This window comes from Lemur catta, chromosome 6 (genome assembly GCF_020740605.2).
Source record: "Lemur catta isolate mLemCat1 chromosome 6, mLemCat1.pri, whole genome shotgun sequence".
Lineage (NCBI taxonomy): Eukaryota > Metazoa > Chordata > Mammalia > Primates > Lemuridae > Lemur > Lemur catta.
In genome coordinates, this window is record NC_059133.1 from 76,476,718 (window position 1) to 76,501,231 (window position 24,514).

General features: G+C 35.5%; 1 protein-coding gene across 2 annotated transcripts in view; it reads left to right on the forward strand.

Annotated features, from left to right (window-relative positions):
• The window catches only part of ITPR2 (inositol 1,4,5-trisphosphate receptor type 2), a 461,522-nt gene that overhangs the window by 304,818 nt on the left and 132,190 nt on the right, over positions 1 to 24,514 (forward strand). For both annotated transcript variants that reach the window (XM_045554169.1, XM_045554170.1), the window contains exons 38-45: positions 1,881 to 1,989; positions 2,479 to 2,666; positions 9,268 to 9,451; positions 10,139 to 10,395; positions 12,204 to 12,404; positions 14,905 to 15,015; positions 18,648 to 18,743; positions 20,225 to 20,347. In XM_045554169.1, coding sequence (XP_045410125.1) covers positions 1,881 to 1,989; positions 2,479 to 2,666; positions 9,268 to 9,451; positions 10,139 to 10,395; positions 12,204 to 12,404; positions 14,905 to 15,015; positions 18,648 to 18,743; positions 20,225 to 20,347 — 1,269 coding nt within the window. The remainder of the gene's footprint in view (positions 1 to 1,880; positions 1,990 to 2,478; positions 2,667 to 9,267; positions 9,452 to 10,138; positions 10,396 to 12,203; positions 12,405 to 14,904; positions 15,016 to 18,647; positions 18,744 to 20,224; positions 20,348 to 24,514) is intronic.

Sequence of the window (24,514 nt, forward strand, 5' to 3'; positions counted from 1 at the left end):
CTGTTCTGATGATCATATGGGTTGGTAGTGGGGATATGCCATGGAGAGCCTCCTCGGAGTAGCCTGCTTCCTCTCATGCTTTCATAGGACCTAGGAGATGTCTCCATTATTGAGTTTATCTCACTGTAAACTCTAAGGGGAGGGTTATATCTTATCACTTAAGATGATGCCTAAAAGAATAGGTACCTAATGAATATTCATAGAATAAAGAGGGAAGACAGGACCTGCCTATACGTAAGATGGACGAAGACCATTTCAGCCAGAGAATATGTTGTGAGCAAAGAGAAAGACTTAGAAAACTTTGGTTGAGAAATGATCACTTGGTTCAATTTGGTAAAATACCATGTATGAAGCTACTATTGGAAGCTACAGTTGGTAAGGTAGAATAAGTAGGATTTCACAAATCATTGTCAAGTTGGGGGTGGTGGTGGTGATGATTCCTTCAATTTGGAGCCTAAATGACCAGAGTGATTGTGATCTCCTTAAAATAAATTGAAACTGAGAGGAAAACATATTTGAAAGAGAAGGAATATTCCGTTCTGAAAAATTGAGTTTGAGGTGCCAGTAGGGCCTCAAGACATAGGTAAGTAAATGTAAGTGGAAACAGAATGAGAAGCTTAGGGGAGCAAGGTCAAAGCTGGAGGAAACATATTTGGCAGTCAGACCTGCAAAAGAGATTGTGCAACCAAGAATCAGATGAAAGTGCTGGCTGGCAAAGGGAAAGATGAGGAGAGGAGCACAACAAAAGAAGTGAGGACACCACACGAAGACCTTGAGAAAGAAAAATAATGTGTCCCCACATAAAGTGGAGGGTGCTTGCGGCGGCAGGTGCAGCATGGCTTGAAGAAATGGCTGGATTTTGTAGTCAAGAGTTGCGTTCAGGTCTTGCTCATGTACCTGTTAGCTGCATGATCTGCCGGCAATTACCTAAGCTCTTGGGCCACTGTTTGCTTCCTGCAAGATGGGAATAACATCTCAGTTGTTGTTTTGTTAATTTAAATAGTTCAAACATGATTCTTTAATACTTTTAAATCACTCTTTTTTATTAAAATAATAATCACCAATAAAAAGGAAAATTTGGAGTTATCATCTAAGTTCCTTATGTACATGTAATTATTATATATTACAAAATGTATTATTTAAAAAGCATCCTATAATCAGTACAGAATTGAAGACTTAAAAATTTTTGAATTACATATTTTATAAAGGAATACACTGTTTTTTGCCCACTGTCTTCTGAATAAAGCAACTTGGAGTTTAAATATAATTCACTCTATTTCATGAAGCTTAATTTTTTGAGCACCTGCTGTATACTCAGCTCTCTACTGGCTCTTTTTAACTAAGCTCCTCTACCTAAAGCTTTTGTTTCCTTAAGGTATTTATTATGCTGTGTCTTATTTAGGTACCACTGATACTCACCCAACACGAGGAACTTCAGGTTTTTAAGTAATCTTAAATTTACAGCATTTGGGATTTTTCTAGTACATTCTATTGACAACACTATCTTTTATTTTTTAACTTTTAGTTATTAAAGTAAAATTATTTTTAAACCACTTTATTGACATATGATTGACATACAAAAAGCTGTATATGCTGAATATATACAGCTTGATGATGTGGAGGTAAGTATACTCTGTGAAACCATCACCACAGTCTCTGCCATAAACCTATTCATCACCTCCAAAAGGATCCTCCCACCCTCTTTGTTTATTATGAGAAGTAAAATTATTATTTTATTGAGGCACATTATAAATTTTTGCCTCAGAAAATATTATTTGGTATAAAATTAATTTTTCCATGTCTCAACATCATTCACAAAATGCATTCTTTACTTTTATTAGAAAAGGAAACAATGATGCTTTTCTTATCTTTCTCATTAGGGTAACACGTTAAGAAAAATACTCCTGAATCGATATTTTAAAGGTGATTATGGAGTTGGTATGAATGGACACCTGTCAGGAACCTACTCCAAAACTGCACAAGTGGGAGGTAATGCTTGTCACTCTTTTCTCATTTTTGCTCATGACATATCTTCATGTCACTGTTACTTTAGTATTTTACTTAAATGGCACAAATATAACAACTTCATTTAAAAAGCACTATTAAAAACTTTTGTGCAATTTGGGGTTCATGAAACAACAGCTTTGAACATTAGGATTGATTTTGCCTTTTGACTTTGGGAAAATAGTTACACTAAGTTATAATTTCTTAGTATGTAAATTAAAGACAATAAAAATAAAGCTAGTTTTCTTTTCCTAAAGTATTTTTCTTAAAAAAATTTAATTATATGTGTCAGACATTTAATTAACAGTTCTGTTTTTATAAACTTAATATTTTTAACTCAAGCTTCTATTATATTTAACTTTGTAGGGGAAAAAGTCTCAAAGATAAATATTCTTTTCGTTTAAGAATTTGAAAAGTTTATATGCTAATAATGCCTGTAATTACTATTTATTTATTTATTTTTTCTCACCACAGGAAGTTTTTCTGGACAAGATTCAGATAAGATGGGGATATCAATGTCAGATATTCAGTGTCTGCTGGACAAAGAAGGTGCATCAGAACTTGTCATCGATGTCATAGTGAACACCAAAAATGACAGAATTTTTTCAGAAGGCATTTTCCTTGGCATTGCCTTGCTTGAAGGAGGAAATACACAAACGCAGGTACCTGTTTATCAATCATGGGCATTACATCTATTATTTGTATTTCTTATTTACTTGTAATAGAAACTGAGAAAAATAATGTTTTTCTTTTAGTTTCTCATTGCTATATCAGAACACACATATCACATTGTCCTTATATATTTATTTGATTTACTATAGAAACCACAGGGCTTCACAATTTATTCAGTAAAGAGAACATTCCTTGGACGCATCCTTCTGACATTATTCCGGGAATTCCACCACAGGGAGCAATATTCCCACCTGCACACAGGAGATTAGACCACTATTTCCAGAAGCCTCACTGTTTCCCCTTGAAACTTCTGCCAGTTTGCCCCTGGGTTCAGCCACCCCCGAAGGCAAAACCTGCTGCGTGAGCCTGAGAGCTGGGGGATGTTCCCAGAGAACACACATTGTTCTTCAGTCTTTTTTGTTTTTTTGCTTGTATGGTTATTTTTAATGGCCACATAATAATTGTACATATTTGTGGGGTACAGTGTGATATGTTGGTAATGTATATACAATGTACAATGATCAAATCATCGTAATTAGCATATCCATCACCTCAAACATTTGTCTTTTCTTTATGTTGGGAACATTCCAGATCTTGTCTTCTAGCTATTTGAAACCATGCAGTAAGTTGTTGTTGACTATGGTCACCATACAGAACTGTAGAGCACTAGAATCTATTCCTCCTATCCAGCTGTCAGCCTTGCTGCTCAGAAGCCAGCTCTTTCTGGATTTGCCTTGGTCAGTGAAGGAAACGGTATGCTTACAACTAGTTAGAAATTTCAAAATCCATTTTCCATATTCACAGAGAAGCTGAGATATTTTGCTTTAATTAGCCATCCAATACATTGAACAACAGGAACTTTAATATATGACACATCCAGTAACAGTGGCTTGAGGAATAAAGGCCTTATGAATACCAAATGGCATAGTGACAAAAACAACCCCAAAACCTTATTTCTTAGTTGGGAAAAAAAAGTGTTAAAAATTCTCACAGTACTGAAGCTGTAGGACAACTTTCCCTCTGGGGGAAGTTGAGGAAGGGAGTGATAGAGGAATTTGAGTGGGTTTTCTTGGAAATTGTCTTTTCTTCTACAACCAAGTATTCAATTGGGACTTTCTTTGTTTTCATTTAATTTAATTTTTATTTTTAATTGACAAATAATAATTGTATGTATTTATGGGCTACAGTGTGATGTTTTAATATATTTATACATTGTGGAATGACCAAATCAGGGTAATTAGCATATCTGTTACCTCAAATATTTATCATTTCTTTGTAGTGGGAACATTTAAAATTCTCTCTTTTTAGCTATTTTGAAATATACAATACATTAACTGTAGTCTCCTTGCTGTGCAATAGAACACCAGAAACTTATTCCTCCTGTCACTGAAACTTGTATCCATTGAGCAATGGTCTCCTCTCTGCTTGTGTGAGTTTGACTTTTTGAGATTCTGCATATAAGTGAGTCCATATGGAATTTGTCCCTCTGTGCCTGGCTTATTTCATATATCAATGGATGAATGGATTAAAATATGTGGTACATATATACAATAGAGTATTACTCAGCCTTTAAAAACAAGGAAATTCTATCAGTTGGGACTTTCTAAAGAAATTATCTTGGCAACTACATAACATCAGAGGTAGATTTATTCAGAGGATAGGAGTGAGGGATTCTTTTGGCATCTCTAGAAGTAATCCTTTGGATTACAGTACTTTCTAGATTCCTGTTTCTGGGCCACTGAGGGTCATCAAATGGGATCATCCTTCATTCTCCATACTTATTTGCGCTTACTTATGTTCTCATATTGCTGAGGAATAAGCCAGCTCCCGTCAGAAACTGCATGTTCCACTTTTAAATTCCTGGCAAGTTGTTTCTTTGATCCCTTCATGAGCAAAACATCTTTCAGCCCTTACTTACATGATGTTTTTGTGGCATTTACCACTGATGACTTTTTCTCTCTTCTTGAAACCTTTTCTACCGAGGACATCACCCTCTCGTTTGTCTTCCTACCTCCTCCCATTTCTTCTTAGCCTTCTGTGAAGGTTCCTCTTCCTCTACTTAGCTCTTGAATCCTGACATCTCCCCAGTTTCTTTGGACTCTCCTCTGTTATTTTACTTGTTCCCCAGCCTAATCTCATCCATTTCCACATCCTTAACTTCCACTCTGTGTGGATGATTCTCAGCTCATTCACCGGAGTTCTAAGTCCAACATCCAGCTTCTTCCAGAAGTCTTTGGTGGGAAGTCCACAAGTACCTTAAACTCAACATGTTCCAAACAGAATCCACTATTGTTCTAGAGAACGGTACACCCCCTCCTCCTTTTGCATTCCCTCTCTGTGACTGGCACTCCACCTACCCAGTTGTTTGACCCACAACTGAAAATCAGCCTTGACCTTAACTTGTTCACCCTCACTCCCTTCCTGAACATCTCGCTGATGACCGACTTCTGAGACTCTGCCCTCTGCACATCTCTCATATCCACACTCTTATTTTCAATCCCTACTCTCCATCCCTCATTACATTAATAGATCCTTGTTATCTTTTCCTGGACTGTAACAAGTACTTTCCTAAGAGTTACCCCTGCTTCCAGTTGTGTCCATCTCCAAATCATTCTCCATGTTTGCCTCCAAAGATATCTCTCCTAAAACATATTATTCCCCTGCTTAAAATCTGTCATCTGCCCTATAAAGGCAAAATCCCTACTATAGTCCAAGATCCTTCATTCTTTAATCTCTTCAAATTTTCCTTTCTTCTTTCACCTCTTTGCCTCCTCCATCCTTTCTCTTGTGCATCGGCTACACTAAGCTCTTTGCAGTTCCTCAAATGTGTTGTGTTATTTCTCATGCTGCTTTCTCCTCTTTGAGGATTCAACTCAATGGACTTCCCAGGCAAGTCTTTTCTGACCCCATGTCCCACTGGGCAGAAAGATTACTGCTTACTATACACCCCTGCTATCACCGGCAGACGTCTTAAGTAGCATCTCTGCCACTTTATTGGGCCTCTTCATGTGTGAATCAGGCTCTGTCCAGCTAATTATAAATCCTTATAAAGGTTGAGAACACATGTGGTACATCTTTGTACCCCTTGTGTCTGGCACCATGTGTGGCCAAATCTTGAGGTTCAAGAAATGTTCAGGAGTGACTGGATCTATGAATGACTGATCCTAATCAAACTGCATCTCTTTCACAAAGTCTTACCTATCTGTCTGGGGTGTTTGGTGACCATTCCCTTATCTGAGATCCCATGCCACTTGTTTAATACTCATTTGGCACTTTGAGCGTGCTACTTTGTTTTATTATTTGTACTACACCCTGCCTCTCCATTTAAATATCAACTTCCTTAATGTATGCGATCATGTCCTATTCTTTATATCTATAGTGCTTTATGGCCATTCAGTAAATATTTTTGATGAAACAGCATTAAATTACTTTTGTATATGAAAACCTTTTTTTTTTTTGATAGGTGAAGACAATCTCATTCGCCAGCCTTCCCATATTCAGTTCCCTAACTTATGTACATCATTGTATAACCCAAGTGTTGGCTATGTGCTCCTGGCTCTAAAAGGTCTAATTGAGGTCAACTTGAATCCTATTCCTTGCTCTGTAGTAGTCTAAAGCTCAGCTCTCCCCAAGACTCCCGCCAGTCACCTGGGGGGTTTATATTCTCACTGTCTCCTTACCATGGATGTTCTGCTTTCTCAGTGCATGGATTGTCTTGAAAGCCCTGCTGTCATACTGAGGTATGAATTGCAACCACTTCCTTAATTCCTACCTTTCTAACTATATAAATCAATATAATTTATTAAAGATCAGTTGAGGCCAGGCATGGTGGCTCATACATGTAATCCTAGCACTTTGGGAAGCTGAGGTGGAAGGATTGCTTGAAGTTAGGAGTAAGAGGACCAGCCTGGGCAACATAGTGAGACCCTATCTTTACAAAAAATAAGAAAAATTAACCAGGCGTGATGGTGTGCACCTATAGTCCCAGCAACTTGGGCTTAGATGAGAGGATTGCTTGAGCCCAGGAGTTCGAGGCTGCAGTGAGCTGTGATTGCATTGCTGTACTCCAGCCTGGGCAACAGAGCGAGACCCAGTCTCAAAAAAAAAAAAAAAAAAAGATCAGTTGAGGAGAATAGAGGTGGTACTTACATTACAATTTCAAATTGGACACTAATAATGACAAGAGAAATAATATCTACTAAATATTAGGCACTATTCTTAGTGATTCATATTTATTAACTTGGCTAGTCCTCAAACAACCTAGGAGGTAACACGTATATTATCCTGTCTTACTGAAGAAGAAACTGAGATAGACCACAGCTCACATAGACAGTTAGAGATAGAGCCAGGTTGTTTCAAACCCATGGAGTCTGCTCTTAGCCACAGTTAACATCTCCTTTCTAGAAATAACCTTCCCCATCCTCACCCCTGGAAAATTTCATGGAGAAATTCACCCTGCTTCATGCTCTCTTCTTTCTCCATCCTCACTTCACGTTCCTTTTTTGCCTCTTTCACTTTTTGTCACACAGACATGTTTATCCACCACCCTTAGCTCCTAAAAATAAAAAGAAAACAAAAACAAAACCTTAAAATTTCCCCTTACACTCTTTACAACTTATGAAGGAAGTTTCTCAAGCAAAAACCATATCTTTAATAAGAGAAAACCTTAATGCTACTTGTTGAGATTATATAAATATATGTGAAGCATACTTTTAATCTTCATTAAAATCATGCTGTTCAGCATTGTAGAGTTCTGACTTATAAAAGTTGCCCTCTATTTAAATAATCTATTGTTTTGAGTTTAGGAAGTTACTTTATAAATTTAGTGGTTCAGAGTCAGAAAATTTAGATTTAAATCCTAGTTCAATCACTTACAAGTTATGTAATATTGGGCAGGTCACTTACCTTTACTTAACCTCATTTTATTAATTATAAAATGGAAATAAGAACACTCTATTCATCACACTGTTGGACTGAAAGTATCCATGAGGTGATGTGTGAAGAACTATATAAATTATAAAACTTTGTTTTAGTAGAGCCACCATGTTTCCATAACTCCTCATTAATACATTGGAACTTCCTTCCACCTTCTAACCCCATTATATTGAAAATATTAGGGCTTAAGCATCAGCTTAATTCGGGGACCCTAGAGGTCTGTGAATGCTACATCAATCCTTTGAATTAACAGAACCAGCGTGACTATTTTACTATAGTTGCTATGGTTACTGTGACTTTTTGGCCTGCTTCCTTGAGGGCTTGCTAGCCCTCTGCTTAGGAGCTTCCCTTTGGAGGTGTGAAGCTGACATCTAAGGCTTCATAAAACACTCTGTGTATATATATATATATGGCCCATATAGAAAATTGCGAGACAGGAAACCATTTTGAGACCTGATGTCATTAAGTATAACTTACAAATCCCAAGACCTGTGCATCACAGTTGCAGGCATTCCCTTAGGAAAGCATCTCTGCAGAAGGCAAACTCCTCAAAATTGGCTGTTCAAATTTTCTTATATTGGATTATGGCCAGCTCTGCTTGATCTGGAAATTATTATTATTTTTTTCTTATGTTTTCTTCATACTGTCTCTCATCAAGCCTATATAGCTCCCTTGGATTATTATCTTTATTAATTTTTACTATGTTGCTTTTGTGTGTCTTATATCTATCTCATAATTTTGGTATGAATAATTTATAATTTCCCCACCCACTTCAAATTCTATCTTCTCTGGAGTGTATGATCTTGTCTATCTCCTCCCTCTTCTCCTAGATACTTCCAGAAAACACTGAGCAGATGATGATTGGGGTATATATTCCCAAGACCTAATATTTGCACATCTTACTAAGACATAATTTATCATACCCTCTCTACATCATTATTCACTATCAAGCAGAATTTATTTTAGGGTGGGTTTGTCCTAGACTCCATGTGAAGCACTTTAGCTAATGAAGTACCAAAAGAACTTCATACCTATTCATCAGTGGGTTCCCGTGAGTAATGCTACCATGGTAACATGTTCTAAACTAATATACTTTAAGTTAAAGGGAAAAATAACTCCTTGTAACTTTCCATAAGCTCATATTTATACAGGATGACCGTTGGATTTGTGGCTGTTTTCTACTTCAGATTACAAACTCTTCATACTTTAGATTACAAACTCATGAGGACAGGGATTGTGGTTGCTTTTCCTTTTTGTTCTATTCCTTAGTGTTAGCATTGGAGCTGGCACACAGTAGGCACTCAATAAATATGTGTGGAATCAATGCATGACTTAGTAATATAATACTTACAGAACTCTTTCCATACAACTTCTTACAGTGTCCTTATACATTTTTTTAAAAATATATAATCAGTAAGGATAAATTAAATAGCATATAGAAATGTGTTAGAGTTTAGTGGAAAGTGCTAAGTAAATACTGGCTATTATTAGTACACATTAAATAGTACAAGACACTGGCAAAGGCTGTCAATTTATGAAATATGGGTAGCACATTAAATGTGTGCTTTTATCTATAATGCTTATGTTTATTTCAAACATAAAAACACCATTTGTCTCCCCTTGGGTATTGATATCTTAAAATATGTTTTCTTGCAGTATTCTTTCTACCAGCAGTTGCATGAACAAAAAAAGTCAGAAAAATTCTTCAAAGTTCTCTATGATCGAATGAAGGCTGCTCAGAAAGAGATAAGATCAACAGTGACAGTTAATACCATAGATTTAGGTAGCAAAAAAAGGGACGATGACAGTGAATTGATGACATCTGGTCCACGAATGAGAGGTAAAGAAGTATTTGAGTATTTGGGAGAATAGAGTGAGAGAAAAGAGGGTAACAACGTTTAAATCTCACTCATCTTTGTTATCTCACTTCTCTTGGTTTAATTACCCCCACTGTGGCTCTGATCATCCATAAAGAATTTCGTTCATGGGTTTGACCCTAAAACATCTCTGCAGGATCAAACTTAAATGAGACATAATCAGTACGAGGCAACCGGAGGCATGAAAAATGTTTGATTTCATTGTGGCATGCGTGGTAAAGAATAACTGCCCCAAACCTTTTAAGTGACCATGAAAATTAAACTCTAAAAAACAGAAATTTTAGCACCCAGTGCCAAGAAAAAGATTCTTGGTATTTGAAATGACAAAATCGTCAGTGTATTAAATACAAATCATAAAAATATTAACATTTTGAAGTTTGTCACATCATGTTTCTTACCTTCTCACATGTGTGAAATATATATATATTTCTGATATATATCAGAAAGACACAAGTTCTTCTAAATTTCTCATTGGGAATTTGACATTTTAGTTGCTACTTCAAATCCTTTTTTTGAAATTATTGCACCTCTTGTCCAATGATTTTTAATTCAGTTGTTAGAGAGTGTGGATACCTGGTTGTCTTTTTTTTTTTTTTGAATTAGCAAAAGGAAATTGGTTCAGGTATGTAAGAGTACTGCTTTATTTTCAGTAAGAGATTCATCATTACATTTAAAAGAGGGAATGAAAGGGCAACTAACAGAAGCTTCTTCGGCAACATCCAAAGCATATTGTGTATACAGAAGAGAAATGGATCCAGAAATAGACATTATGTGCACAGGACCAGAAGCGGGAAATGCTGAGGAAAAGTCTGCGGAGGAAGTGACAATGAGTCCTGCAATTGCCATCATGCAGCCAATACTGAGATTCCTTCAGCTGCTGTGTGAGAATCACAACCGAGAACTGCAGGTATTTGTCCTGTTTTGTGTGAAAGCTGAGAACATGGCGTATGGTTATAAGTAATTAAATTCGAATAAAACTGACAAGTTGTTTTGGAGAGTGTTTTGGAAAGATAATCAATAAAAGCAATTGTGCCATTCTGAAATGGGAAGAAACTTTTGTATCAGTGAAGAAAAATTAAAGGAAAATTCCTTTATGCAAGAAAAAAAATCAGGCTTATACAGTATCATTCTGTGTATCAACGCAAAGCTTTTTAGCCTCAATGGGCATCATTTATTCTTAGTATTCTGGTATTTGTTGAGTAAGGCCATATTCATCTCATCTGTATCTTTCATGGTTTCATATACTTAAAGGATTTTCATTATTTCCAACCCAATTCGTATTTCTTGAGTGAGGATGCCGAGTATATTTGTATGTCTTATTTAGAAACAGAGTTATATAGAAGAGGATTTTTTACAAGAATGAAGGTTGATGCCTTTGCAAATGAATGTAGTTGTTGTCTTTCATCTTCTTTGCTACATTTCCCTTTGTCACTCTTAGGGGTGCCTATGAATTTTGGCCTCTTTTTTGCATTTGTATGGGGAACCTGTGGCCTTCTGATTTTAAGATTGTTCTTTTTTAAGCACCAAAAGAGGCAAGAAAAGCTTCCTCTTTCTCTAATGCATCCCTTTTAATAAAAGGATTTGTTCTGTAAAATTTGGATTTAGTAAAAGGCCACACTTACGGACCTAGAAGGCCACATGTGGTCTTGAGGCCTCAGGTTCCCCACTCTTGAGAGATTATATAGTATCTGAGCAAATATTTGACAGAAGTGTATCAAACACTGTGGAAGATGTTACTTTTAAAATAGTTTTGTTTTAAGAAGAATAAATGGTAGAAATAAATTCAAATAAATAAATAACAAATGAAATTAATAAAAACAAGTACTAAATTAAAATAAAAAATAAAAGTTTCCCTTCCTGCTTACTATTTCTCCAGGTTTATTCCCTGGAGAAAATCACTGTTAACTGATTGTTTTTTCTTCCAGAAATTTTTATGTGTATATAACCATATTGATCTGTGCAAGTAAAAAAATTTTTTTTTTTAATTTTAAAAAGTGTTCCTAAACTTACATGTTTCATTTAGTAATATACCTTATTAGTCAATTACTAATTGCTAGGTTATGTTTATCAGTACATATTGAAATACCTCCTTTTTATAGTTTTATAATGTTTTACTGTTTGTATGTAAGTATTATCTCTTAAACCAGTGACATTACCCCAGGTAGGATACGGTTTCTGGTCTTTGCTGTAACAAGCAGTCTGCTTTTACAAAACCTCTTTGTGTACTTGTGTCCGTATGTCTAGAACAGCTTTTTGGAAGTGGAGCTGTACATTAACTGAAATCTTGATAGATGCTTCCAAGTTGCCCTTCATAATGGTTGTATCATTTAAAAACAATGAATAGTGAAGCTGAACTATTTATAAGGGATCACTTATACTTGAAAATCTAGTTTCCCTCTTCCTTCTCTTTTTCTTACTTCCTATTATTTTCACCCTCTCTATATAATTTTGAGATAAAGACATTGAGAATTGTTTATTATGAATGATGCTGATAAATACATATGCTTGAAGAAAATCCTAAGGGCCTTTCTCCCCGTCCCCAAACCAAGGAGAAGTTTAATTAATACGGAGACTTTTCTTACAAAAAGAAATTCCATTCCACACTGCCATGGGGATCTTTTTGAATTAGAAAGACACACATGTAGGGAGAACTGAAAACAATTAGCACCGTGATTTTTTTTTAACCCGTCAGGTGTCTTTTTCTTTTGCCTTCAGAACTTCTTGAGGAATCAAAACAACAAAACAAATTACAACCTCGTCTGTGAGACCCTTCAGTTTTTGGACTGCATTTGTGGAAGTACCACTGGCGGCTTGGGCCTGCTGGGTCTCTACATCAATGAGAAGAACGTGGCTCTGGTCAACCAAACCCTGGAGAGCTTGACGGAGTATTGCCAGGGCCCGTGCCATGAAAATCAGGTAACCGCGAAAGCAGTTCTTCACACAGAAGCGTTCATGACCAATTAACAAAACGACCAAGTTGGAGAAGGAGCCAACATTTGTGTACATTTAAAAGATCTCTTTTCTTTCTTTGCCAGACATTTTTGCTTCCCTAAAAAAACCTACAAAGGCCGAATTATAGACTAGCAGACACTCTGCCATATTTTTATTTAATTTTATCATAAAAAAAATTCCCAGGAAAATGTTCAAGATAAAAATCAAACTTACTAAAAAGGGTGAAATATGTTTCTTGACCATTACTCAGTTTTCATCTTTAGTGACTCTTTCCGGGGTTTGTGGAATGAACTTTCTTTGACTCCTTTGGTTCCGCTGCAGTGGGTAGTGTATATTATCTCTTTTACATTCACAGTAAACATGAAGTAGGTGTTATTGCTCCTATTTGGCTGATGAATAGGTTCTGACTCAAAGATTAAGTTTCCAGAGTCTCAGAGTGACAGACTCAGTAAGCGGTAGAGCCATTTTTACAACTCAGGACATTTGATTCTGAATCTAAATAGAGTGCTCTTTTCAGCATACTACATTTTGGCAGGCAGTTTCAACTCTATTTTCCAGAATATTTGTCTCTGATTCCATTTTCTTGGATATTAAGGACACACTGTGGGAGTAGAAGGCAGAACACTTGGGTCGGTAAAGGGCAACGGAGTGGCCCTGAGGTTGACGAGCTGACTGTGCAGCCTCTGCTCAGGTCCTCACGGAGCTACCGTCCCAGGCGTGGATCCATCCTGGAAGAAGTTTTCAAGTCACAAACATTTCTGGATTTAAATTTTCAAGAAGCCATTGAGGCCAAACATCAATGGTTGACATAGAAAAGAAATGTGAAAAAGAAGTTTGTTTTTTTTTAATTGCAATTTATATGGTACATATACACATGCATAGGATATCTACACATGCACACATATATGTTTGAACATATATATACATGCACATATATACATGGATGTATAAAATAAAAACATGACAATTATTGGCATAAATATTTGATAATTCATGATGGGGGTATTCTTCCCCTTCTGTAATATACGTATGACATACTAAAAGAGTTTGTGGATTTTGCCTTGTATTTTTCTGGATTATATTTCATTCTCCTAGGGCAATGATACAAGAAAACCTAACTGTTGATTCAAAGCTAAGGAAAAATACACAAATTCAAGGATTTGGTTTTGTTGTTGATAAAATTTTATACATCTATAATAGAAAATATGTATATCATGTATCTCTTTTACTATTTCATGCAAAGCCTGTAAGAATGTTTCCCAGTTTTAGTCTTATAAGAGAATGGAATTGAGTTTTGAAAGTAATTTACTAAAATCAAATAAGCTGTAAAAGTAAAAGCTAATTATGGAACAACATGAATCCCACATGTAATTCTCCATGCTCTGAAAATGTGTGGAAGCAAAGAAGGTTGCTAGGAAATTCTAGAGATGATTTGCAAATACATTCCCTTTAAGTTTGGCAAACATTTTAATGAGCAGAACCTTAGGAAATGTAGAAAATGGGTGGAAAACACCTTTCTTCTGTGTCAAGGGAGGTAAAATTTCCTTGTATGAAGGAAAAAATGGGGCCCATACTGAAAAAGCAGTTATTTTGAAGTTGCCTTGAATTTACTTTCTCATTTAACTGTCCCTTTGTGAGGTGAGTTAATTTAATTTTCATACCCCTTGACAAGGTGCTACATTGTAACACACAGTCCCACAAATCCACCTTATGAGTTCCTGATTTTAAGTTCTATGAAATTAAGGTTAGAACCCTAACCCAGTCGATCTTAACCTTCAAAATGATGTTTATCTCTCAGGATGGTCTATAAACTTTCCCCGATCGTGATCCCTCTATAAATCACCTAAGTTTAAGAAATCTACACAACTTTTCTCTCACCTATCATTATTGACAGTATGTCCCCCAAAACACTAGGAGACTCTCACATCACTTGTCTTTGCTGCCACCCAGTACGCAAACCAGCATGTCCTGTCACCAATTTAGCATTAGGTAGCAGTTAAACACTACATCAGTACTATAAAATGCTACATCAGTACTATGAAATTTACTTACAAATCATGGGTATGAGGGACACACCTCCATAAATAAGAATATTCTTTTAGAATAGATTAAATCTTAAAATTCCAAGTTTAAGGAACTCCTCTGTCAATGGGTATGTTAAAATTTATTGACTGACAGAGTATTTAATTTAACCAGTAGTCTTCAAAATTCTATAAAAATGGTTCATTTTAAAAGATACGTGCTTCACACAATGTATCTCTGTCAGTGTTCTGCATACAAAGCCAATTAATCAATACTCATCAATTAATAGACCCTACACAAAAGAATAAATTACATGCTCAAAGTTAAATCTTAATTATGTTTTAAAGATCAAAAACTAAGGTGATTCTGTTATTTTATGTTCTATTATGTCTAGTGCTATGCTGGGAATAAAATGTTATTTTACAAATATTTTGTTTTCTAGACCTGTATTGCTACTCATGAATCTAATGGGATTGATATCATCATTGCTTTGATTCTAAATGACATAAACCCTCTTGGTAAATACCGAATGGACCTGGTGCTCCAACTAAAGGTAGAGTAAATTCACCATTCAGGCAGAGAAAGTTACATTTTCTATGGCATAAAACTCCCTTTCAGAGTTGATTCTTGTAAAAAGGAAGATATTATCATTTTTCAGCTAATCGATTGACAGAAAGGGATGGTGAAAGCACAATGTTCACTAAATTCCTGATAAAATGGAAATTAACTTTAAGGTCACGTTCAATGGCAGGGTCCTTTACTAGAAGTTCTTCAAGCACCCACTTTGTGTCACTACTTCCCCTCTGTTTTTATTTTATATTTTTCATTATATAGAGAAGCAAAAGGAGCTCAACATTTACTATACCATATATTTTTAATTCACCTTGACTACAGAATTCCATTTAGCAAGTCACAATTAATTAGACAAAGTCAAAGGAGTGCTGTATTTTAGTTTTATGACTCTCTTCTTTCTAAAAGTTGTTCTCTTTTACATTAAAATTTTATTTTTTCCCTAAAATACTTTGTGATGGTCACACTCCTTTTAAAGGGTTCCTTTAATTTAAGCCCTATGCACACTTCTCAGCAGTTCCATTTATCAGAGCTCAGGAGCACAGTAACATTTTCTAAAAAAAATTATTTTTAGTTCAAATGGAAATAGACAAATTAATATACAAGAAACTTTTTAAAGCCCAAATGCTGAGGCATGATATGCAATTGAGATGAATTATTAAAGACCACATTATTGTGTTTAGTATCAAGCAGATAAAAAAAATCATTGGTTAAATACAATTTGTCTGTAAAGCCAGGTGTATCCAATATCATGGGGAATATATAATTAAGTTTAACTTTGTATGGGTAAATTTCTGGCCAAGAAGACTAGGAATGATATTTTTGTAATTCTTTATCTACACATAGCTTTAGGTATATAATGGAATGTACGTATATCTTACTTATGTGAAGATTGTGCTAAAGGCTCTTAGAAAGCAAGCGCTTCCTTTAATAGAAGAGATGAGTTTTTAATTTTTTGCTGTTTTCATTTGCAATATGTATATTCTTTGGATCTTTCTATTCATAGATTAGAATGAAGGTGATCCTTACGTAGACTGTAGTTGTGCCATTTGCTCGTTAGTATCATGCTTCAGTTAGTAAAACCAGCCCAGGCATATATGACAGTCAGCTTAATTTAAGTTATTAGAAAAATTTTTGTTATTTTATCTTAAATTCATCTGTAACCATAATTTATAAAGAAACAACACAGAGAGGACTTGATCTTTGGCTTTTTAAATCCTTCATTAAAGACTATACCTTTAAATCTCATTTTTGATTAATATAAATTAATGGGAGCAAATACTGAATGACTCACCAATTTAAAGTATAGGCATATAGATTATTTACAAATCAAAACCTATGTAAAAAAATTAAATGATAGGGTATGACTTAATAGCACAAAGATATTCTTTGTTATTTAAATATAAATGCTTTTGAAAAAATTATTTAAATTTTTATTTATTTCAATAAGTAAAATTTATTTACACCTTTTAAAATATGATAGTTGGATAAATCAAGGTATGTCTACAATACCAAATATTGTATGGACTTGACTTTAAATATTTAAAGTATAGTTTTTTACTTAAAGAATACAATGAGTATACCTTTCTAAACCATCTATGGGGTTTTGTACATATTGCTAACATGAGAACAATGTTTGTAAGACTGAATGACATATATACTGGCAAATTTGAGGGGCTTCAATGAATAGGATGCTTTAAGTAATAAATTCTCTGTAACACAGAGATACTGTATTAAAAATGTTAAGGTTTTATGAATTGGATTGCTAAATCATCCATAATTTTGAGTATATACTTAATGTAAGATTCTATGAATTTTTTGTGTATATATCTTGTCCTTACTTTTTATTTTCATTTGCACAAGTAAGCTGTGAATATGACATGCTTAACTTGTTAATAGGTAGGTTTTTTTTTTTTTAAGACTCTTATTTCTTTTGGAAGAAAATCCCCTATAAACACTGACACTTCCATTTGAGTTTTCACTATGTGTAGACTCTTGTACTTTCAAATTGATTCATATGTCAGTAGGTCATTTACAAGATTTCTATTCTTCTGACATAGTATGAAAAAGATTAGTTAGAAAAAAATGCCACATTGCCAATAGCATTCTGAAATTGGATGTATTTTTAAGCTATCACATATTGGGCGTACTGAGCATGGCTCATTAGAGAGCACCGTTAGTGATGCCAAGGTTTTAGTTTGGAAATCCATGGAGGTCTGTTCAGATCGCTCTAAGGATTTGGGGTCTACACTAATCCTGGAACCTTATTTTTTTGGTATATTGTTTATATGGGATACTAGATTATAGAAGTGGATTTCGGGATTGGTACAAATCTGCAAAACATAAAAATAGGACACAAAAAGATAATACTTCCCCCCACCCCAAAGTACTAAAATCTTTTCATCATGGGTGAGTGACATTGGTGTCATAATTGTTGTCTTCATCATCATTGTTGCTAATATTAGTTGCTTAAGATGATATTTAGGCTGTACTTTTGAGAGAAAAAATAACTGTATAGAATTTGGTGTTAAAACTATGCAGTAGAGTTAATTTGCACAACCTTAACAAAATTTATGTGGTGATTGTCTACCTAGATTGAACACTGATTCAATGTAACTTTTTATTCTATAAGATGTTAACTTTGAGTCACTAGAAGTATCTTAAAGGCATTTGCTTTAACTTCTTTTGTACTCTTGTCAAAGATTGTATGTGGAGGTTAAGATTTTTATCTAAATGAATATTATAAAAGACATTTTGTAGACATATCTTCTGGATTTATTTTATTATCGACAGATTTCTATGACATTGCTATTAAAAGCACAGTGTAAAGAAACATCTTTCAAATATTTAGGGTATTGTGCTTTCTGTGGCAAGACTTTCTGTGACTCTGCAGTACCTGTTTTGGATTATAAATTGTATCAGAAACATTTTTGATATCTATAGGTGAAAATGTTTGATACAACATATTTATACACCAAATTAGAACACATCAAAGACAACATAAGCTATTTTCATCCTCTGGTAAACAAAACTAGAAAATATTATTCTTCTACAACCCAGATGGTAAACGTTGCATATATAATGCAAATTTATATTGTATTTCTGACACATAAATTTAGATTAATTATAATTATTGCTCAGATTTATTTAAAGTTTTAATTTTCCAATATATATTAATATTTCATCTTAAAAACAATGTTGCTAAATTCTTTAAATTATATACTATTTCTGTAAAATATGTCATTGATCCTTGTTCACCTTACTTGCTTGTTAAAATGTCATCATAGAAATGCCTATTTAGGAAATAGTGAAGAAAAATGTGATTATACTTTACTGTAGTATATAGTAAGTCAATGTTGCATTTAAAGCACCTTTTCACCAATATTTAAAATATCCTTTGTAACACGTCTCTCATGATTCATTAATTTTACTTTGTGTTGACAATGAAGTAAAACATTCTGTTTTAAAATCTTAAAAGACAAAAGAAATTAGCAGTTTTAAATTCTGTTTGATTAAAAAAAAATAGCCCCGGTAATCTCAATTAAAACAAATGCAGAGGATCGTTAATCCATGAAATAGACTTTGCATGCGCATTAATTCAATCTGTGTCTCCAGAACAACGCCTCCAAGCTTTTGCTGGCCATTATGGAAAGCAGACATGACAGCGAGAATGCAGAAAGAATTCTTTTTAACATGAGACCCAGGGAACTGGTAAGAAAACTTTTAAAAGCTGTGTTAATAATGTGTAGCCTAAAAGGGACAATTTTACAGTATGCATGTCAGAAAAAAAGTCTAGCAACTCTCACTGCTCTACCAAGGTGTAATGGAACATCATGACCTAGCATCATGAATACTTCAGAAGGCCCTGTGATGGCAAAGGTGCCTTATGGCTTCAGTAATTGTATCTACTCCAAGCACTTTTCTTAGCCAAATTGTCTGTCTACTAAACTATATGCAAATGTGTTTTACCAGAAAAAAAAGTTGGCTTTAGTTTAATATTAATAGTTTATTGGCATATATGAGGAAGGTATGTAAAAAAAAAGTTTGTGCCCCTCAAAAATATTATTTATACTTTTTTCTGAAAAATAAAACTAAAACGAATGTCGTTTATAATTATTCCTTCAGAGGAATGTTGTACAATGCTTGGCCTAGAGAAAATTGTGCAAAGCCTTGATGGAGATTCCACTGCGATCATTAGTGGGTCTTCCTATTGTAGAAGTTATATTTTCTTTCTCACTCATAATATGCAAATTTTGAGAGACTGTAGGCATGTTTTAAAAGCATTGGATTTCAAAAGCATTGAGAACATACTCAAACCATATAGCTCAGTGCCCCAATGACTAATTCCCACTCTCATTGGCACCATTGTTGGTGCTATGGGGAAATCCCATGGAAGGCTGGCACCACACGCTCTTGCTCTCACTTTACTGGTAAAGAATGCACTCAGGAGGGCAGATAAGGTAAGAGATAAGATGCAGTTTGATTTAACATATGTTTAAAGAGAGCCTAGATCTGCAGGCAGTGGGTTAAGAGGAGCAATAGATGTCCCAGCCTGTGGTTAAATGGGGCAATAAATTGTGCATCTATTCAACAACACCACTGCACAGTTGCCTTTTGAACATGCTGTTTGCTCTGCAGACAACATGTTATCTCATGTCCACTTCCTCCTTGTAGCCCACCCTCAGCCTCTTTCCTGAGTTAGGTGCAGCTTTTCTGGGCTCCCTGGGAGCCTCACACTTAGCCCTGCTGCAAGACTGGCGACCTCTGTTGTGTTTGCCCCTTTACCTGCTGACTCTCCCACTGGACGGGAGGAAGCTCCTTGAGGGTGGATACTGTGTCCTGTCCACTGCTGGATCCTCAGCCTCCAGTACAATATCCAGCACCATGTCTCCCCGTTACCTAGTGGGCGCTTAATAAATAATGGATGTTTAGCAGGGTTCCAGATTCTCCTGATTCGTGGGAACTTTGGCATTATCAGCATTCAAAAATCAAAGCAAAATTTCCCAAGGGAAAGGGGAAACTTCTAACCTCTTCATTTAAATAAAGATGATTTCCAAGGCCATTTTCATTTAGAATCCTCTTATACTTTGGAGTCTCATGAAGCTTCCCAGTTTTTAATTACATTTCACCAACAAGTTAAAAAGGATGTTGTTTGTGGCATTTCAAGCCTTTTTTTGTGTGTGTGTCGCTAGGTGGATGTGATGAAAAATGCCTACAACCAAGGATTGGAATGTGATCATGGGGATGACGAGGGTGGAGATGATGGTGTTTCTCCAAAAGATGTTGGACACAATATCTATATTCTGGCCCATCAGGTGAAACATTTTATATCTTTATTTTATTTTGCTCATCCTTTCGATCATGTTTTATGTCAATGGCTTGTTGTGGTATTTTCAAGTTCTGGTTCCTTCCTTTATTCAGCACTTGCTGTCCTAGGTTTGGGCTAAAGAGAGGAGCAAGCTCCCAGGATGCCTGATTGTGCACCCCAGGGAATGCTAGGGGGACAAGCCACAAGAAAACAATACTCAGTACCCAAAACTGTCAGGCCAAGAGGGAGGAGGCCGGCACGTGTCAGAGCCGGAGCAGCGGCAAACCAAGGCAACAAAGAGAAGTCCCAAAGGAGAGAGGCGGAGGGGCTTACTGGGAAGGGAGCGTGAAGGAAGGGGTCCCTCGGGTCGCACCAGGACAGAGCTGGCAGGCAGCCTCTGGCCTCCTTGATGAATTATAGATTGACATGCTTTCTGCAGAAGCCTCAAAGTGGCAGCCTCTAATTGATTTCCACTGGACTTCTAACAAAGATGAAGCTACATTTTAAATTTTCTTGGAGGAATTGTTTCCATTTTATAAGTTATAAAAACAGGTGCCTGATGAGTGTTATTCAGGAAGTTTAATTCCATTAACATTAACATGAAGAGCGACTTAAAGCTGCATCTTCTAATGCAGGTTTGTTTAGAGGTAAAAAGTGGTAAATGTCCATTTGCCAGTTTGATTTTGTCTGTAATAGCTCCCTCCCTTTTATAGAATAAAGTTCAAACTTTGTAGATGTTCACAATCTTTCTTTATCACTATTTTCTCCCACTGGCATTCTCTCCCTTCTCCTGCTTCCCTAGTTGATTGAATAAACATTGATAGTTATAAGATCAGATTCTGGGTAGATTTCTTTTTAAAGGATGCTGTTTGGAACTTTCTTATGCCCTTCTCTACTTTTTATATCACCATCTAATGTATGTGAACTTGGGTATAATTTTTACAAAAGCTCCTGGGAAGGAGTCAGATTCTAAAAGATATTAAAAGCTGCTGTTGTTCTATGATATAGTTAGCTCATTGAGAAGATTTTAAGGTTTCTTATAGTCTATCAAAGTCCATGTATTTAATATATAATAGAAAGAAGTAAGGGAAGATGAGCTATAGCTTGAAAGACAAAAGGGCATTTTAGGGTGTGAGGAACTGAAAGCCAAGATAAAGGACACATTGGAGGAACAGAAAAATGGAGAATTGGAAGGTGGAAAAGCTGTCATTTCAGAGAGAAAGAGAAATCACATGATAAGAATTGAGTCAAGCTAGAAGAGAAATGACTAGGGATTGAATGTGAGTGGAAAGAAAAAATTCCCACTCTGAGAATTAAAATCGTATTGGCTACTAGAATGAACACAGAAACGTGGTGACACAGTTATGTGTACAGAGTCAAAGAGATACTTTAGAAGCTGTAGCTTTGCGGAGGGGAAAAGGCAAGGAAGATTAGGGCAAAATGAGCAGTAATAAGTTTTAGAAGAAGGAATTAGGGGACTAGAGTCACTTCTGTTTTCTTTAGTGAAAGCTAGTTTTGCTCTGTCTGGAGAGGTGGTCCCCCCTGTGCATGTGAAGGGCTTCGTGAACGAAGCCTGACCAGGAAGCTGTTAAGTGGGAAATGAGCAGACCGGCTGACAGATATTTGGGTACAAACACCCCACATCCATGGAGAAGTTTAAAAAAGCAATCTCAGATCACCAGTAAATGAGGAGTAACAATTGAAAAGTCAAGGTCAAGAAAAGACTTATGTGAGGTCAGTTCCATTTTAACCAGACTAAGTATAAGAATAGAAGATACAAATTTTTAAAAAGGTTAAGTTGCATATTGAGAAGAAAGGAGAAAGAGGATAAAGAATGTAAGAATTGGTCATAGATGGAAAGAGGATACAAAAAAATATAATAAAGTAGCCTGTGTATGAAGGAAGTTAAAAATGAAGACAGCATTTTGATTGATTTGAGTTAGTAAAAGTGCTTGAAGAGGAGAACAGATATATTTAAAGATGAGGGTGGAATTATCCAAGGAGCAGAAATTCAAAAGTATTAAAAAGGTAACAAGGGGTTAAAAACAACTTATTGAAAGGAACAGAGAAGACAATGGCTGTGAAAATGGCTTGAGTGAATATATAGAGGCTTTTTTAACTTCCCCAAACCAAAATATTGGAAAAGCAGTAGTTTGCAGAGCAGGGAAGGTACAGTATAGAGGTACATAAACAAAACCAGCCTTCAGGGAGAGAGAGAACAAAGATCAGGCTGAGTAAAGGGAAGAAGGAAATTCTGAATTGCCGAATACTTTAAGCGTTGTGATTAAGTTGTAAGAGTTTATATGAAACGAACATCCATATGGGTCCCCCTTAGAACTCCAAGAGGGTATAGGAATGGAAAAATATGTGGACCAGTTGTATGTAACTGACAGCATGGAGTTAAGCAATTGTCTGTTTATTTTATCATAGTGACACAAGAATTGTTACCTTGCCACCTTATAAGATGTGTTCTTTAATGGGGTGACTCTCTCCTACCAATTTTTCATGAAAAATTATCAGCTCTCCCAGTAAAGAGCCCACTGTGTTCTGTTGATTTTTCTACAAGCGACTCTTTTGGCTTTCTCTAGGCTGGGATATTATATTTGGTTTCCTGGGAGGCCAACCATGGTTACCAAGTTCCTTGTGAACTGTTATCTAAATAGCTCCCACACCAAGGCACAAATGCAAATGAGCAGTGGTCGTAAGCTTTGCTTTAGAAGTGGCCGTGTCGTTGTGCCATAGGGGTTTGATCAAGTCGAGGTTTCACTATTTTTATTGTGGATATGGAATCATTTGGCTCCTAAACGCAAATGACCATGCAGATTGGTTTCTGCCTTTGCAGGGTTCAGTAATTCCAAAACCAAGATGCAACTTCCTCCTTGTTTTACTATAATCATCTTTTGCACAGACAGTTTATTCTGGTGCTCTCAGACTTTCAATTTTTGTTGTTATTCTTCTCATGTCAGTGGAGTAGTTCTGCTTTTTCTGCCATGACATCCCTTTTGGCCCTTCCTGTGGTTGGTGTTACAAGAAGCAAATAATGCTTCTTGTAAGTGTCTTGTCTGATCTACATGAAACTATAAATACATCAAAAAGGGAATTTCTTAACTTCTAATACTATGGTGTCAGGCTGAGAATTTCCTTAAAATTCAGCTATGTGTCCTTTTTTGACTCTCTATCTTCTGCATGCTATCCTATTCCTCTCTGCCCCATCTCTCTGCTCTAGTCTTGTTCTTTTATATTCTGGGTTCTTCCTGTTCCTTCTCCTCTTTATTCTTGCTATCTGTAGAAACAATCACTGCCCACAGTCTGAAGCACTCTTCGTTACTTTGTATATGTTTAATATATGTTAAGCCATATTGGTTCTATGGTCCCACATAGCAATTTCTGTCTTTCTGTATAAGACCCTTCATTTAATGCCCACCTAGAGTAAGAAATATATGGAGAAATGTTATATGCTTTGCAGGATGAGAAGTATTAGATAGCAAACTGTGGAAAGGAAAAATAATTCCTGGATCAGAAGGCCAGAAAGAATGGATCACTTTAATTGGTTATATAAAATTCTTTTCAAAGTACAGGCTTGAAAATTTTTTATGAGCATTTTCTCATATCACTAAATGGTCTTTGAAAATGTAATTTTAATGTCTACATAATTGTTCATCATTTGAATGTACCATAATTTATTTAATCACTTCTTATTGTTAGACATTTAGGTTTCTAACATACTTGATATTATAAATTATGGTATGATTAACATCTTCATACATTAATCTTTGTCTACCACACTGATTATTTCCCTAGGATAAATTCCAGGAAGTTTAATTACTGGGTCACAGAGTAGTAACTATTTTATGGTTCTTGATGCATATTGTTAAATTGTTTTCCACAGTTTATGATGGTACTTACCTTACTGAATGCTAAAATTATTACCATTTAAAAAAATCTTTGCCAAACTGATAGTATTTAGAACATAGTGATCACTCCACAAATGTTTGTTGAATGAATTAATGCATGACAAATGAAAGGGAAATCATGTTTTGATTAACATCTTTTGGATTACTAGTTAAATGGACTATCTTTTGGTCATTTGTATTTCTCCTGTGAATTACTTGAAAATGTATTTATCCCTTCCTCTATTGAGGTTCATTTTTTTCTTACTGAATTTTAAAATAAT